At 35.0% G+C, this 16,707-nt stretch overlaps 1 protein-coding gene across 1 annotated transcript; it reads left to right on the top strand.

The window, feature by feature from the left end:
• Positions 1 to 3,037: 3,037 nt before the first annotated feature.
• FHL5 (four and a half LIM domains 5) lies at positions 3,038 to 13,764 on the top strand (the record flags this gene model as incomplete). Its single annotated transcript, XM_084228123.1, has 5 exons — positions 3,038 to 3,196; positions 3,902 to 4,076; positions 5,029 to 5,198; positions 9,585 to 9,771; positions 13,601 to 13,764. The coding sequence occupies 5 exons, from the start codon at positions 3,038 to 3,040 to the stop codon at positions 13,762 to 13,764; spliced, it is 855 nt and encodes a 284-aa protein (XP_084084249.1).
• Positions 13,765 to 16,707: the final 2,943 nt, after the last annotated feature.

Raw genomic sequence — 16,707 nt, 5'->3', positions numbered from 1 at the left:
CTTGTATTAGAGGTTCACATTGCTTTAAAAAGCTTCAACCTATTTTATTGCATTTTGCTTATTTTACTTTATGGATACTTGTTTTTCACAAATTGAAGGTTTGTGGCCACTCTCCCTTCAGTTAGTATATTGGTGCCATTTTTCTAACAGCATGTCCTTGTCTCTGTGTCACATTTTAGCAGTTGTCTCAATATTTCAAACCTTTTCATTATTTATAGTGCTATTGTGATCTGTGATTGGCAATCTTTGATGTTGTTATTCCAATTGCTTTGGTGCACATGAGCCAGACTTATACAAGATGGCAAGACTTATCAGTAAATGTTGTGGGATCTGACTGCCCCACCAAACAATCATTCCTCCAATCTCTCTCCTCTGCTCAAGCCTCCCTACTGCCAGAGACACAATAGTGAAACTAGGTCAATAAATAACCAACAACGCCTCTTAAGTATTCAAGTGAATTAGGAAGAGTTGCATGTCTCTCATTTTAAATAAAATATTGGAAATAATTAAGCTTAGTGAGAAAGGCATGTCAAAAGATAGGCCTGAGGCTAAAACTTTTGTGTGCCAAACAGCCAAATTTTGAATGCAAAAGAAACCAACAATCAGTTATCTCAAGTTATAGTCACTGTGATTAAAGTAAGAGCTAAGCTATGAGAATTCACACTTCTTGAGGGGAAGGAGATGAAGTGTTACTCAGTGTGATATTCAATAAATGTTCACCTGAACTAAGTGCCTACTCTGAATGTATATAGTTTTGTAAAATGCAAAGTCACAAGGTTTTGAGTTATTAAACAGTCACATCCTTCCCAACTCCCTAATATTGCTTTTGAAAAACAGATAGGATAAGAAGTAAATTTCTCCTTTGAAAAAATGGGGGGAAAAAAGGTCCATTTTGTTAAGAATTTTCTGTGAAGAGAAGCCTATTATTAGGATGAAAGTGGAGAAGGACCATCTCTTCTTATACTTGTATTTAGACAAGCTTTTATTTTGATTGATATGTATTTAGCTATCAACATATATTTACAATATTTATTTAGATTTTTATATTTTACATATTTAGATGCTTGACCTGATCACCAAAGGAGGTACAAGTATTGTAATGCTGGTGTGTTTAAAGTTGTTTAAAATGGCACTTAAACTGCTACCCCTTTTGTTGTTTCTTCACTTTATAACTAAAAGCTTCTGTAAGTAGCCTGTGAGTTCCTGAATCTAGAGAGATTGCATTTCATGATGCCGTTACATACATCTAAAACTACTTAAACATCAATAATGAAAATGGCATTTTTCATGTGAAGTCATGAAAGTTAAGTGTATATAAACTCATTTCACTATTAAGAGATAATCACTTCACCAAGAAAAACATTTGATCATTGTAAATGTGAATAAAGCTTCCTTTAAAATCTTTCAAGAAAATCAGATCTATTTGTCTCCTGTTTCCAAGCCCTCAATAACCCTCTTAATATTTTTGTATTCAGTAGAGAGGAACATCACTGTGGAATTAATCAAACAGGGATTTCAGTGTTCCTTGCAGTGGAATGTACTGTTGAGGCATTTCTTGTCTGAATTTTTCTCTTTTCTGGGAAAAGTTCCACGTGTTTCCAATCTTAGGTCTTTTCTCTGTCGGTGAAGAAAATATGTAGCCAAACTGTACAGAATTTGGGACAACTTATATTCATCAAGACACCTTGCTGGAAAACAGTATCATTAAAATAAAGGAAGGCAGAAAGTATGGAAATAAAATACAAGCAAATAAATAGATACTAAAAATTCTGAACTAAACATCACAATAGTTAATCAAGTTTCTCATTTTGCTATTTTTTTTAACTCTGAGGTAGCGAATTAGAAAATATTCACTGTTCCTAATATATTCCAGTAAGTCCAAACGACAAATCTCATTTTTCAAGAAAATCAGTGGCACTGCTTTTGGTTACAATGAAAACTCATATTCATAGTCAAATTAAAACCTTCTGAAATCCATATGTTTTTGTTCTTTAGTGATTTTCCTAAATTTCAAAATAATTAATCAGAATTCTTATTCTGGCTTTGGCTTTATGTTTCATGTAGATTTTCGTACTATAAGATGTGCTGTCTCCCTTTCCTACAATAAATGTATACATTCCTATAAGATGCTTTTCATTCTGTATACATCTGGTGAAGCACCAGAATCTGAAGATGCCTGTAGCTGCTTTCTACATTGATGGTTTGATTTACACAGCTATCTCCATCTGGATACTTCCTCAACTGTATTCACCAAGACCAGTACAGGGACTGAATCCTACCTGCTCCTCAACTGTATTCACCAAGACCAGCACAGGGACTGAATCCTACCTGCTCAGGAGTTTTATTGAGCCAACTTGGCATGGGACATTTAAATGGAAATGCCAGGAGCCAAGCTGATGGCAGGTTAAAGCTGGAGATTTTTGGGTGGTTGAAGCATAAGTAAAAAGGCTGTTTCAAGGGAGAATTTATGGTACCGATAGAACCTTAGGGCAAAGGTTCAGAATCGTCTTTTGGCACTCAATAAAGATTTGAGAAATAAAAAATGGCCTAGAAATGGCAACACACTTCATTATTAATTTCTATTTCAGTTAAAGTCAAAAAGAGTATAGTTATTTCCATGGAACTCTGCCTCCAGAACTCTCCAGTGAGAGAGTAAGTGATGACAGTTAGTGAACGCCCTATCAACAGTTCATATTTATATCCTTGAGGTGAAACCATTCTATTTCAACACATATCACATTCTCATTGAATTCCACATTAGTAAATGATAACTACAAGATGTTTTTCACAATCTGGCTGTTGGCTTTATGTATTTTGTTAGCAAAACACATAGGAACTGCCAAGAGGGGAGTGTAACCTTCCCTAAGTCACTCCATGTCACCATGGCTACAACCTATTTTTCTAAATTGGCTTTTAGCCTTAGAGAATATAAATTTATCAAGTGTTTCACTCATATAGTATTAAGTTTTGATAATTGATCTTTAAAATGCTGCTTTTATATACATGAATAATTATCTTATTCACAGGATTAAATAGAATGACAACTGCTCAATTCGATTGTCAATACTGTGCAGCATCACTTCTTGGGAAGAAATATGTACTAAAGGATGATAATCCATACTGTGTCTCATGTTATGACCGCATTTTTTCTAACTACTGTGAGGAATGCAAAGAGCCAATTGAATCAAATTCCAAGGTAAGTCTCAATTCACTGAAATTTTGCATGTGAACAGCAGACAAATGCTTTGGAATGTCACTTTTCCTTTAGTATTGTCTATTAATGTCCTTATGCTCTGTTACTCGGTATAAGGATCTTCAAAGTTACCACCAGCAAGTTCCAGGCATACTTAACACTATGAAGTACACATAAATTGGAAGTGTAGAGAGTCAAAATTATACATTATCTGACTTCAAAGCAGTCTTAACTCTACTAAACCCATTGTTCCCTGATACCTCTCTCTCACACATAGGTCATTCCTCCAATATACATTGCATTGTTTTCTTTTTCTATTTTTTTTTTTTTGCCTTGCTTTAGTTGGATCATGTTGAAATTTTATGTAGTTAAGTCTAACAGTAGTAAGGAAATTAAATCTAATGGCAACCTAAAAATTAAAATCATTACATGAAAAACCTCTTTGTAGTTTATAAAAGAAAAGGAGATAAGAGAAATCACAGAGATCATTTATTTTTCTCTGACTTTAGTGACCAACCAAGAAAGCCCCAGATTCCAGCTCTTAATGACCCCAGAGAGTCTCCTCACTGTGGGTAATAGTATCAACAACTATCCCTTTAGCCACCAGCACAACCTGCTCTCACGAGTCCCGAGTGTTCAGTTTTGTTTTATAAAATGGCCTGTTTTGTCGCAAACACACTTAATTAACTTCTATTTACTGTCTCAAAGGATCTTTGTTACAAAGGCCGGCACTGGCATGAAGGATGCTTCAATTGTGCCAAATGCAATCACTCTTTGGTGGAAAAACCTTTTGCTGCCAAGGATGAGCGCCTGCTATGCTCTGAGTGTTTTTCTAATGAGTGCTCCTCCAAGTGCTTCCACTGCAAGAAGACCATCATGCCTGGTGAGATCATAGGGAGCTCCCATCTCTACTGAAGTGTAATCTTTTGAATTACGCCCAAGCACAGGAGCAGTGTAAAGCTAACAAAACCTGCTTTTGTGAAAAATATATCTTCCTTGCTGTCTCTTGATCACATCTAGGGTACTTTGGAAATACAAAGGTTATCATTCTGTCTTAAATGGGTAAATGATAGATTATTGTGTATTTCCATACACTTAATTCATAGAAACATTTGAACCAGAGTCTGAGTCATAGTGATAAAATCTATACCAACAGTACTAAATTACATTGCATTACACCCCCTGACCTAGACATTGATAGCATCAAAAGCATAGACCATCATGGGATAATGGCATCCACCATAAATTTGTAAATTGACTGAAACTGGTTTGAGAGCCAGTCAATTTTATTTACTCTAAGGGAAGACAAGGGTCCTTGTAAATCATAAGACTTTTAGGGAAATACATTCTCTGTATTTTGATCCTCTTCTCACTTCCTATAGGTAGCAGCATAAGAATATGGTACTCTCATATTCTTATGGATTTAAGGATTTTTCTGAGAGATCATAACTGTCCAACATCCATCTCAGGAGCTTGTACTGCAGGAAATCTAAATGTCCCTTTAATGACTATTGTGGCTCAATTTATCTAAACCATGTGCAGAATCTCTACTTAACAGTGCTGTCTCATGTCCAAATTGTAGCTTACATAGCACAAAAATTTTTCCAGTGAAAGTGGCTCACCAGCATCCTGGTTGAATTCTATTAACCTTTTTAAATTTTTTTTTTTGCAGATAAATGTTTTGGAAACTAACAAAACACTTTTTTTCTATGAGGACATTTGACTTATCACCTTAACTTAAAAATATATATCTTAAGTAATTTGACATATCTTCACTTAAAAGAAAATAAAATTATGCTTGATTTGTACTAATAGATTTTTACTTTGGGGTACAGGCTCTCGAAAAATGGAATTTAAGGGAAACTACTGGCATGAAACCTGCTTTGTGTGTGAGCACTGCCGACAGCCAATAGGAACTAAACCTTTGATTTCCAAAGAGACTGGCAATTATTGTGTACCATGCTTTGAGAAAGAGTTTGCTCACTATTGCAGCTTCTGTAAGAAGGTAATTATCTAGAGCAGATGAAGTTTGTGGAATCTTCCATACCATTGCTTTTTAGTTGTTCTATGTTCTTGGAATGAGCTGATAATATTTGTGTTAGTTTTCAATTCCAACATGTCCAAAAGCACTACCTTTTCACAGTGAGGAAGGCCATCTATTTTTATCAACCATAAAATTCCACCCAGAACATGAATTTAATATTCTGAGAGCTCGAGTGATATTCCAGTTCCACTCACTACTTACACAAGATTTTGTGTATTCTGGTAGACAGTATACATCTCCCTTTGAATACAAAATAGTTCTTGGAAAATAATTTTTGATTCATTCAGTTTCAGAGAAATATGAGTTTGTCTCAGGAGTGACCAAGGAAACCAATTTAAACAGGATGCTTAACTCTTCACATTATGTACCAGTGATATAAATGTCTCTTTGACTTGAGGTTTTTATGTTTCCAAGAGCAGATAGGTAGCTCAAGAGAGTGACAAGATCATTAGGGAAATTCAGTAAACAGAAATACAGAAAAAAGACTAGGAATTTCAAGTGGTTTCTTTCACTTCTTGTTCAAGAGAATCACATAGGGCCTCTTGACTTAGATGCCCATTCACAACATATTTTTCAATGAGAAAAAAGTAATTTTTTCACATAAATTTTGTGTGAAAATAGTTCCTCATCTCTATCACCTTGATAAAAATCTGCCTGCAATCTACAATGTATATATTCAATATTAATGCTCTCAAAGAAATCCTTGGTCTGTAAGGCATCATAAGTTACAAAAAACACTATACATTGTAATGAAACATCTGAATCACGAAGACAGATCAGTACAGTGGTGTCCAACTAAACATTTTGATCTATAGACTACTTTGACAGATCTCTTAAAATCATTTTTATACTTGTATCTGCACAGCCTGAAGTCACACGACCACAACAAATGTATATACATTTGTTATACACACACATAACGCACAGGGTAATTTTCTCTATACATTATAATACCAGTGCTGCATTTGAAGAGGCATCAATACACTCTTTTTTTTTTTAAAGATTTATTTATTCATGCATATAAGAACCAGGGCCAGATGCACGGGAGGGTGAGAGGATTCACCAGAGACAGAGTGGGGAACAGAACAGGCAGACTGACTGAAATACACTGCTGAGGGGAACAGCGGATGAGAAGGAGAGGTGTGCCACGCCATGTGGGATTCTCGAACCCATGCTGCAGAGGCTGGGGACAGCTTCACAGTGCTGCGCTCAATCACCTATGTCACCAGGGGAGGCCCAGCATCAATACACTCTTAAGTTACAAATTTTTGAATTATATTATAATGATGATGGAAAATTATAATTGATAGTAACAAGACATAAAATCATCTTATGTCAGATTTCCACTACTTGATCAGAAACACTGACTTAGAGAAAGAATTACTGTGCAAATAATAGGAACAACCTGTGATCCTGTAATATATGAAGCTGCAAAAAATTACCAGAGTGGATGACATGCATTTAGAAACAGAAGCAGGAAACAAAATGGATAGTTTTAACTCACTGTTTTCAGTTACTACTAAGTTGGCCATTTTTAAGTTATATATTTTATTTAAAACCTGATGTTAAATATCATTGAGACTTACAGGAGTTATCTTAAAATCATTTATTGTGCACACAATATAAAGGTCTTTCCATGTTATAAAGATTCAGCAGAGGAATTTCTCTAGCTCATCAGAGCTGAGCACTGTCTAGGGCCAAAGCACTGGTTTTTCCCAGGTTAAAGCTTTTCCTATATTTAGAATATGATTTGAAGTCTCCAAAAATTTATGAAATGTTTATATTGGACAGTAGACAAATCATGACATGCCATGCTTAATTTTTAAAACCACAAGTCCCTTAAGGAAAGCTGAACATAAAAGTTTGTGATCAAGATGATCCAAGCTAAAGAAACACAATTTGTTTCAACCCAAACCAAAGAGCAAATACAAAAGTTAACAAATGAGACAAAAAGTACTTAACAACCAGGACCTTAGAATTTTTTTTTAATAGACTTCATTTAGTTTCATTTTGTGAAACAAAAATTTATTTTCTACCAAAAAGCAAATAACTTCAAACTACAAGTGCTTTGAATTAAAACTTCTTAGTTTTCCAATAGAGCTAAACATATTCAGCAATTCATCAACTATATTTTTGTGAGTACAAAATGAGTATTGCCTCTATTTTCCCAAGGAGGCGGGTAACTTGTTCTAAATCCCAAGATCAATCAGTGGCGCAAACAGCTTAGATATTAGACTTTATTTTCTCATGCCTGCTTCTTCAAATGGAACATAATCACAAGCAAACTATTTTTTAATGTTCCAGAGTTTCTTCTCCCTAATTAAGCAGTCTTTGCTGTATATAACAAGTTTTATTTGACTGTGAATACATTTTTCAAGTTGCAAATCTTTTAAGCACTGCCTGATAATCATTTGACCAAACAAATCAAAGGAATCTTGAATTCTACTGCTCGGTTGTAAGTCATTTGAAGTCAGTAGTGGGTATTTTAAATTGCTTTACTTCACATACCCCATTATCATTCCTGTTTGCTTGTTTAGAATAGTATAATTCCCCCCACCATAGGAAAAATAACAATTTTTACTATACTTTTCCTCTATAGAAAAAAATAACCTTTTAAATGAAATCTTTAGTTTTAAAGATTTTTTAAAGACATTTAAGATTAAAAATATCTTTAGAATAATTTTTTTCAAAAGCCAAAAATGTTTATATTTGTTAACAATAACATGGCTTAGAATAGGCTTTACATTTTCTGTATCTAATTAATTTGAATAAAAAGATGACACGAAACATCTTAGATTGTATCATCATTATTAAGACATATACATGATTATAATCCACGTTTCATACCTACTCCTGGAGCTCCATAGCAATGGATTTGAAAGATGCTATGATTTAGAAATTGTTATACAAGAAGAGATATATGGGGCTTCCTTGCCCCTACCTGGCCTGGCCTGGGAGTTCCACTTTATTTGTCTCTTTTCTCTTGAATAAACTTTCTCCAAACAAACAAACAAACAAACAAACAAATAAAAGATGTCCAATAGTCACTCATTTGATTCTAAATAAATATGTCTCTGCCTTTTAAAAAGTAGAATGTGGGCCTCCACAGTGGCTTGGTGGGTTGAGCACAGCGCTGTGAAGTTGCCTGCAGCCTCTGCAGCATGGGTTCGATTCCCGACCGGCCAGGGAGATCCCCACATGGCGCAGCAGACCTCTTCTGTCTCACCCGCTGCTCCCCTCAGCAATGTCTTCGGTCTGTCTGCTTGTTCTGCTCCCCACTCTGAATCTGGTGAATTCTCTCACCCTCCCACACCCCTGGCCTGTACCCCCATGCTTGTATAAATAAATAAATCTTTTAAAAAAAAAGTAGAATGCATAAATTAAACTACTTTAGAAAAAATTATCTCATGGAGAAATAATAAGCACCTATGATAAAAACCTAATACACCACAGATTAAGTTCAATGTACAACCAGCACTAATTACTAAATAAGTAATTTAGTAATTACCTAAAGCTGAAAAGTCATGCAGTGCCCAAAGCACCCCATTTGTGCTAGATACAATACTGGAATTGCTTTCAAACATATTTTCTCTTTTGTGTTTATTCGTTCATTCAAGAAGGTGTTATCAACTACCTATGAGGGCAAAGTCATCTTACCTCACTATTGTATTAATGTTTAAGTGCATAGGCAGTAGCGTTAGACTATGCAGGCTTAAATGCTAGCTCTGTGTGACCCCAGAAAGCGATTTCATCATGCTGTCAGTAGTTGTTCATCTCTAAAAAGGGAAAGATAATAGTTCCTGCTGTGTTGGAAGGTTGAGAATATTAAGATGAGTTCATATCTTAGCACAGAACTAAGGTCTGAGTAAACACTTAAATGTTAGTCATTATTAGCAGACAGTGGTTCTTATGAATTCTACTCAGGATTGCTATTGTTGGAGATCTTGAACCTAGAGTAATGTTTTAAGAAGAAGCTTTTCTTTTCAACATCCTTAAAATTATAATGGAAATAAGATCATAGCATAGAAAATATATTAGTTCTAATGGTAGAACTTTGAAAACCCACAAGAAAGTCAGAAACATATCAGCAAAGGCTCAAGAGCTCACTCTTTTTATTCACCTTTGTCAGTCCTGCTTTCCTGCTCCATTATAGGAGAAAAGTGAGGCTATTTCTCACCAGTTCTATTCAATCTCCTTAGCCTTTTTCTTCCTTTATTGATTAAAAATCACAGAACAGATGATGATAGAAAAGCCTGAAGGTATCATTTGTGGACATATGAGAGAATCATGAAAGATCTGAGCTGTGATGGCTTCCATGGTGATTACCTTTTTTATGATCTTTGGCAGGTGATAACCTCAGGTGGGATAACATTTCATGACCAGCCATGGCACAAAGAATGTTTTCTGTGTAGTGGCTGTAGGAAGGAGCTCTGTGAAGAAGAGTTTATGTCCAGAGATGACTATCCATTCTGCTTGGACTGCTACAACCATCTTTATGCCAAAAAGTGTGCGGCCTGCACTAAACCCATTACTGGTGAGTTCTTTGGTTTAGTGCAGCCTTACCATGAGATAGATATGACTATGAAAATGCCACATTGTTAATTTAGGAAGTACAAGTGAATAATGTCTAATCTTTCCCATGTGTTTCCTTTTGATATAAGCACACATGGGTACCTATATATCAGTATTACACAGACCCCTCAATGCAGGTATAGAATACAAATGATGTAACTATCCACTAGATAGGACAGTTAATACAAAACCTAACAGTATTGACTCTAAATAAAGTAACAGTCAAGGAAATTCAGGGGAATAAGATGAGCCTAGAGGTCAGATGACACCTTCACTAGGAAGCCTGATCTGAGACAGACCTTCAAGGATTTGAGTGGGAAGACGGGATTCTTATCCATCAAAATCCTGTATAATTACACATGAGGCCAAGGACCTTAAAATTGAAAAAGTTTTAATTAAATACAAGTATTGTATAAATCTCTAAGGCTGAAATAATTAAGATAGCATAGGTCAGGAATTAATTAAACTTTTTAAAATGTTTCTAACAAATATATTTTTTCTCTCTATTCACTTGCAATAAGCTTTCATTAGGAATAGCTGAAATAAAATAGCATGCTGCTAAAGAAACAAAATACTCACAACAAGATATGAAGATTACATAAGTGGTAAATCAATCCATGTGAAATACATTCTAAGTTAAAAAACTCATTGTGTTTTCCTCAACCTCCAGTAAAAGAACAGATTAGCATGATATCTAAGAAACACAACAGTCATTCTTTGAGGCAATTAATAGTCATTGAATATTGTGGCGAAACTGTATTTCTACTCTCCATTCCTAGAATGATCATATTACTTTTTTGAAGAATTTATATAACGTACAGTGAAAAGTTATATTATTTCTTACCTATTTTCAAATATATCACAAAACAAAAGTTTATGCTTCTTGTATCTTAAAAGAAAGAAAATAGTTTTATAGCAAAACCAATTTGGCAGGCATTTACTAACTTGCAAAAGGAGAGCGAGAATTACCTGGATAAACACAGCATGGTCCTATGTGTCTATACCAGTTTTTCAGAGTCTCACCAAAAACTTTTCACCAAGTTTTTCAGAGTCTCACACTGACCTACAGGCTACATCTGACCCACAGGCCTGTTGCTTTGGCTTGCATGTGTTTGGAAACAACTAATATCTGCATCCAAATATAAATGAGGAACCCGTCATGGGTGAGCAGACTGTCCTCACATTCCGCAGACAAATCACTGTCCTATGGGGCTGAGCAGCTGCTTCATCAAGTAGGGCATGCCCTCTGTTTTTCATACCTTGTCTCCATCACTCTGCTACCTCACTTTTGCTGCCCTGCCAGAAACCTGAGGAGGCAATCCTAAACAATCAGGCAACCAAGCTTGTGTTCTCAAACATGCTGTTCTCCTGCTTTCCACATATCTGGCAACCTCAGCCAAGAGAATATGTCCCCAATTCTACTGATCTTACTTAGAAAACGGGGCTTCCAGAAAGGCAAAAAATAGTTCCTCAAGCTCCAAAATCTCCTTAGTATAACCTGCAACCGCAGCCTATGGATTTCAATTAGTTAATTCTACAATTCTTTTCTTGAAGTGAGCCAGGAAATAAAGGGATTTTCTTGAAGAAGTGAGAAAAACATTCAAAATGGGTTTGAAACTTTCTGGGGGACCCAAATGGCTAGTACTGATCTATAAATAGTTCATGCGAGCCCTGAACTTGATGGTTTTCAATTCTGAAACTATCAAAATTCATGTGTCTGTGTGATTTTTTTCTGATGGATTGTAGCAGGTTCTGATGGATTGAGCCCAGCTAATTCAGGTTTAGACAGAAAACCACATTGTTCTGCATAAAACAAAGAATGATCGAGGACTAAAGATTCAGAAGTAATCTGAATGCAGGATTATGTATTTAATTTAGAATTATTTAAAAGTAATTTAGAATTGATAGTCTTCTTTTGGCTCTGTAATTGAGAGAAAAAAAGAGACTGAGATGCATACAAAACTCCTAACTCACTTTAATACCTTTAAAATGGAGCTATTGAAATAATGTACCACAGGGAATTTTGATACTAACATATATTTATCTTTTGAAATTTGGCTATTCGTGTAAATACTGTGTCAGTCTAATAAGAAACTATAGTGGTTACAAAATACTCTTGTATGTTAACGAAATATAGTCACTGGACATAATTTTAAAAATACCATCACAATGAACTTGTTTCATTTCAACATATATACCCATTTTTATTTCTCCTCTGAGATTTTCAATTTCTTAACTTTCTGGGATAAATGAAACAGTTTAATGTAGTGGGAAGTGCTCTGGATTAGAGAATAAAAGAACCTGGTATAGTCTCTGCCCGCAGCTACTGTGTGATCCTAGGAAAATAACTCACCTCTGAAAGCCTCCTTTGCTTTACTTGCAAAATTAGGGGTTGAACAGGATCACATTTGTCTTTCCTTTATTTTGAGGAATGGGAATTTCAAATGTTAGGGTTTCTTCAGACAGGAATGCTAATGTTCCAGGTTATGATTCTTACAAAAGACAAATTCAACCTTAATTTGGTGAAGTTAAGGGCATAGCCTGAAGCCAGATGACTTAGAATTGAATCTCAGATCTGCCACTTACCATCAGGGCAAGCAGTTGAAACTCTCTTTTCCCCAGTTTTTGTCTGCATTGTAGAACTGATAATAGTATCTAGCCAATATAGGTAGGTGAGACAGACTTGAAGTAATACATGTAAATGACTTAGAAGAATGACTGACTGATCATCATGTGCTCAACAAATGTTGGCTTATATTCTGATCTTTCAGGAATAAATCATGTAACACAGGTGCCACATATTTGCTTCCTGGAAGATTTTGTTCTTGAAAGTGATCCTTATGACTGAAGGGAGTAAATATATCCAAAATTGAAATAATTTACAAACATATCACATATTGAGTCATGATTTTTTTATCCCTGCTGCCAGATGCTTCTATTTTTTATGCTTTGTAGAATTCTCAATAATCATTTTTATATTTTTCATTTGTACAGGCTTACTAATGAAATCAAGAAAAACTCATAAGCATCAAAATGATAGATGTGTGATAATTAGTTTATGCAGAAATGACTTATGTATATATAGAGAGAATATTATCCTTACAGTCAGCTTATTATTGTTTTGAATAGCATTAATGGAATTAATTGGTATATTATTGATTTATTCCTATTAGAAAGTAATATGATAGCTTCATAAATAAGAAAGCTATAAATTTAGCAAGGAAATAGAAGAATTTGATGTAAATTTATCTGTGAAATAGTAATTTATATGTAAAGGTATCAAATAATGTTTCTCGTGTAGGAGCAAAAGTTCATTATCAGAGATAAGGAAAGTTTATCTGAAATAAAACAACTGTCCACTCTTTTAGTTTTATTATCCCAAACAGAACATCTGGAAATTATATGTGAATCAACACATTAACTGTTTTAGCCTGAATGAACTTCCTGCATGATTACATGAAGTTCATAGCACTAAATTCACTTGGAGAAAAATTATAAAGATCCAAACCTAGGGTATCCTAACCCTCTCCCAATCACTAGACCTTTTCTCTTTTTCTACAACTCCTCAAAATCAATTCCTTGAACTATACTATACATTCATATTAGGGATACAGAGTTAGTCTCACTGAAGACTCAAATTCTACCACCCTTTCATAGAAAACCTATGGCTCACGTGAAATCCAGGTTAATGTGGTAAAAGCAGATGAGGCAGTTCTTAGAAACCTTAGTGATAGAACACTTGATCTATTCTTTCAAAAGATTGATTATTATTTTTCTCAATTCTTTTCTAGGTCTCAAAGGTGCCAAGTTTATTTGCTTCCAAGACCGCCAGTGGCACAGTGAATGCTTTAACTGTGGGAAGTGCTTGGTTTCCTTGGTTGGGGAGGGCTTCTTGACCCAGAATATGGAAATTTTTTGTCGCAAATGTGGTTCTGGGATGGACACTGATATCTAGAAGGAGACAGTCCTCCCCATCTGAAATTTACATTGCTTTTGTTCTCACTAAATTCAGAACTCAATTGAAGTAGTATTTCTGTCTAGAAGATATTAATGTAGAGTTTATAGCAGAAGAGTTTGCACACATTCTGAACTGTATGATCAGGCCTCAAAAGTACAGAAATGAATATATACTAAATCACCTATCCTTACAAAATATTGCACTCTGCTGTTAGGAACATAGGAAAGTATTTTTTTCTTGGAATCAAGTGTATGACTAATACTGTAGACTGCTATTTTTCAAACTGCCGGGTTAAAAAAGAAATTAAGATATAAAATTGAAAGTCATATGTGAAACCAATATTTGCATTCCTAGCTAGCTGGTTATATGTAATATAAAAGACTAACTATAAATGGTAGAAGAACAAAACTAATCAGGAGAACTGATAAACAATCATCACATTTAAGAATTCTCTTATTTAGTCACTCTTCTATTGTTCACACATTCTGACTATGGAGATGATAAAGAAAACTACAGTGTGCCCTCATCCATACTGCTTCTGCAGCTGGTTGTTTCATTTGTTCAGTCAATGGAAATAGAGAATTGGAAGCTATAGCTCTCATACTCTACATAGGATAAAGGGGCCTTTCTACTCAAGCATAGTCAATGCAAGGGTTTCAATACATTTTAAGTTAAATGTATTTTCAAAATCCAAAATGATTTTCTAAATATTTACAGATTCCATGAAAGAAAATTCTATTCTCTCAAAGAACTAACCAGGATAAGCATTGTCCCCAAAGGCAAACCTTTAAAGTAAATAGATCATTAAGTCATCCCTTGTGGAAATGAGTTTTAGGGAAAGGATTGTGTGTTGGAATATGACTTTCATCCAGCTATCTAAAGGCATAATAGAATGCATAATTAGCTTTGAGCTTCATGCATTTGCCTTCTAAAATTATATAGATGATTAATGGAAAGACATAAAAGTGGGCTTTAAAGAAATCTAGTAATAATAATAACTGAAAAATTCACTGCTAATGATTCAGGACTTGCAAAGCAGCACAATATAAAAATGTGCCATCCACCTTACCTCTTCAGAGTAAGACCTAGAATTTCAATTTCCTGCATGACTAGAAGGTGCCCTCCCAATCCTCAGCAGTCATTGTGCAAATAAATCAGTGTTTATTGGTCACAGAGTGAAAAGTTTATCACAATGGATATCTTCATATCTGATACCAACTAATCATGACAATCTAGCTGCTGCTGGATAAAATTTTCCACATTATTTGGAACAGATGGAAAGAAACCTCTGTTCTCTATGGTTCATTACCACCCCTGGCCATAGCATTTCACAGGTGGGGTACAAGGAGGTTAGGAGAAGAAACCCATATGTAACATTTTTATAAATGCCTACTCTCAAATTACTACATAGCATTAAAGGTTCTGTTTGAAGTCTAATTATATGCTGTGGCTGATTACAATGTTTAAAATAGCATCACAGGAGATTCAATTAAAATTGTTATGGAAACACAATTTTCAAAATAGTTTTAAATACAAGGACATTTGAAGATGCTAAGAACTTAGAAATACCACCAAACAGGCTACGCAAACTCTTTTAAAGATATAATTCTATTTTTGTATTAAAATCAAGAAATCTCACATTTACATTATAAAATGTTCAGAAAACTACCAATATTTTTCCTGCATTGTTTGAAGTTGCACATGTGGAACTAAATATGCCCACTGTTCTATGACCTAGGAGATAATAGAATATTATATATTTAGAAGACCAAGCCATTCTAAGTCTGGATAGACACACAGCATGTAATAATGACTCAGTTAACCAATTATAGACACACATACAAAATACAAGATTTTTAAATAATGGAAATGTTTTGGCATTTTGTTGTATGGGGGTGGCTGAGTATCGACAGGATCAGGCTTGCAATCAACCTTTTAAATTAAAATTCATAGAGGGGCTCCTTGGTGGTGCAGGCGGTTGGGCGCAGCGCTGTGGAGCTGTCCGCAGCCTCTGCAGTGCTGGTTCGATCCCTGCCAGCCGTGGAGATGCCCACATGGCGAGCAGAGCTCTCCTGTTTTGCCCACTGCCTCCCTCAGCAGTGTATTTCAGTCAGTCTGCCTGTTCTGTTCCTCCACTCTGTCTCTGGTGAATCTTCTCACCCTCCCACACATCTGGCCTGCACCCCAGTTCTTGTATAAATGAACAAAAAAAAATTAAAATTCATAGAATCATTTCCAAATAGAGATTTTGTTATTCTTTGATAAGTATAGTTAAGTATGTATATTTTTACAGATAAATAATACCACATTTGAAAGGTAGCTTAGTCATCAGACATGTATTAAATGTGTACTGAGTATGTGCAGTTTGTTGTAGTTCTGGGTGATGGGACAATGTATCAGGTATGCAAATGTAGAAGTGCCAGATGTATAATTCCTTCCTGCAGCTTATAAATGTATCATTGTGGACAAAACACACATGCAAAATAATTAAAAAAGAAGACCTGATTTGACTGACATACACACAAAGATGAAAAAATATCATATACTATAACATATAATTGACTTCAGATTAGTAAAGAAACAAACTGCAACTGAGTCAACAAAAATGGAAATGGTGGCTCTGAGCAGTTCAAGGAATGACATCTGCATAGACAGGGAAGCAGTCAGAAGCAAACGTGTGTGCTAATAACAACCAGATGTCAAGGAAACAGTAGAAAGACTGCCAACGAGTAGGCAGAAATGAAATTGTGAAAAGATAAAGGGTCAGATGGGTGGAGAATATTAACTTATAATATAAAAGCATTTACATTTGCAATAATAGCCATTGGAAAGTTACTGTTCTTAAATAGAGAAGAAAAAGTATTACAACCATGTTTGAGGAACATTATGCTAATCATTCTGTGTGACCTACAATGGAAGAAGATAAGATTCCAAAGTTTA

Source organism: Talpa europaea (assembly GCF_964194135.1).
Source record: "Talpa europaea genome assembly, chromosome: 2".
Classification (NCBI taxonomy): Eukaryota; Metazoa; Chordata; class Mammalia; order Eulipotyphla; family Talpidae; genus Talpa; species Talpa europaea.
Note: the sequence above shows the minus strand (reverse complement) of the source record. Positions and strands in the feature narration are given on the sequence as shown.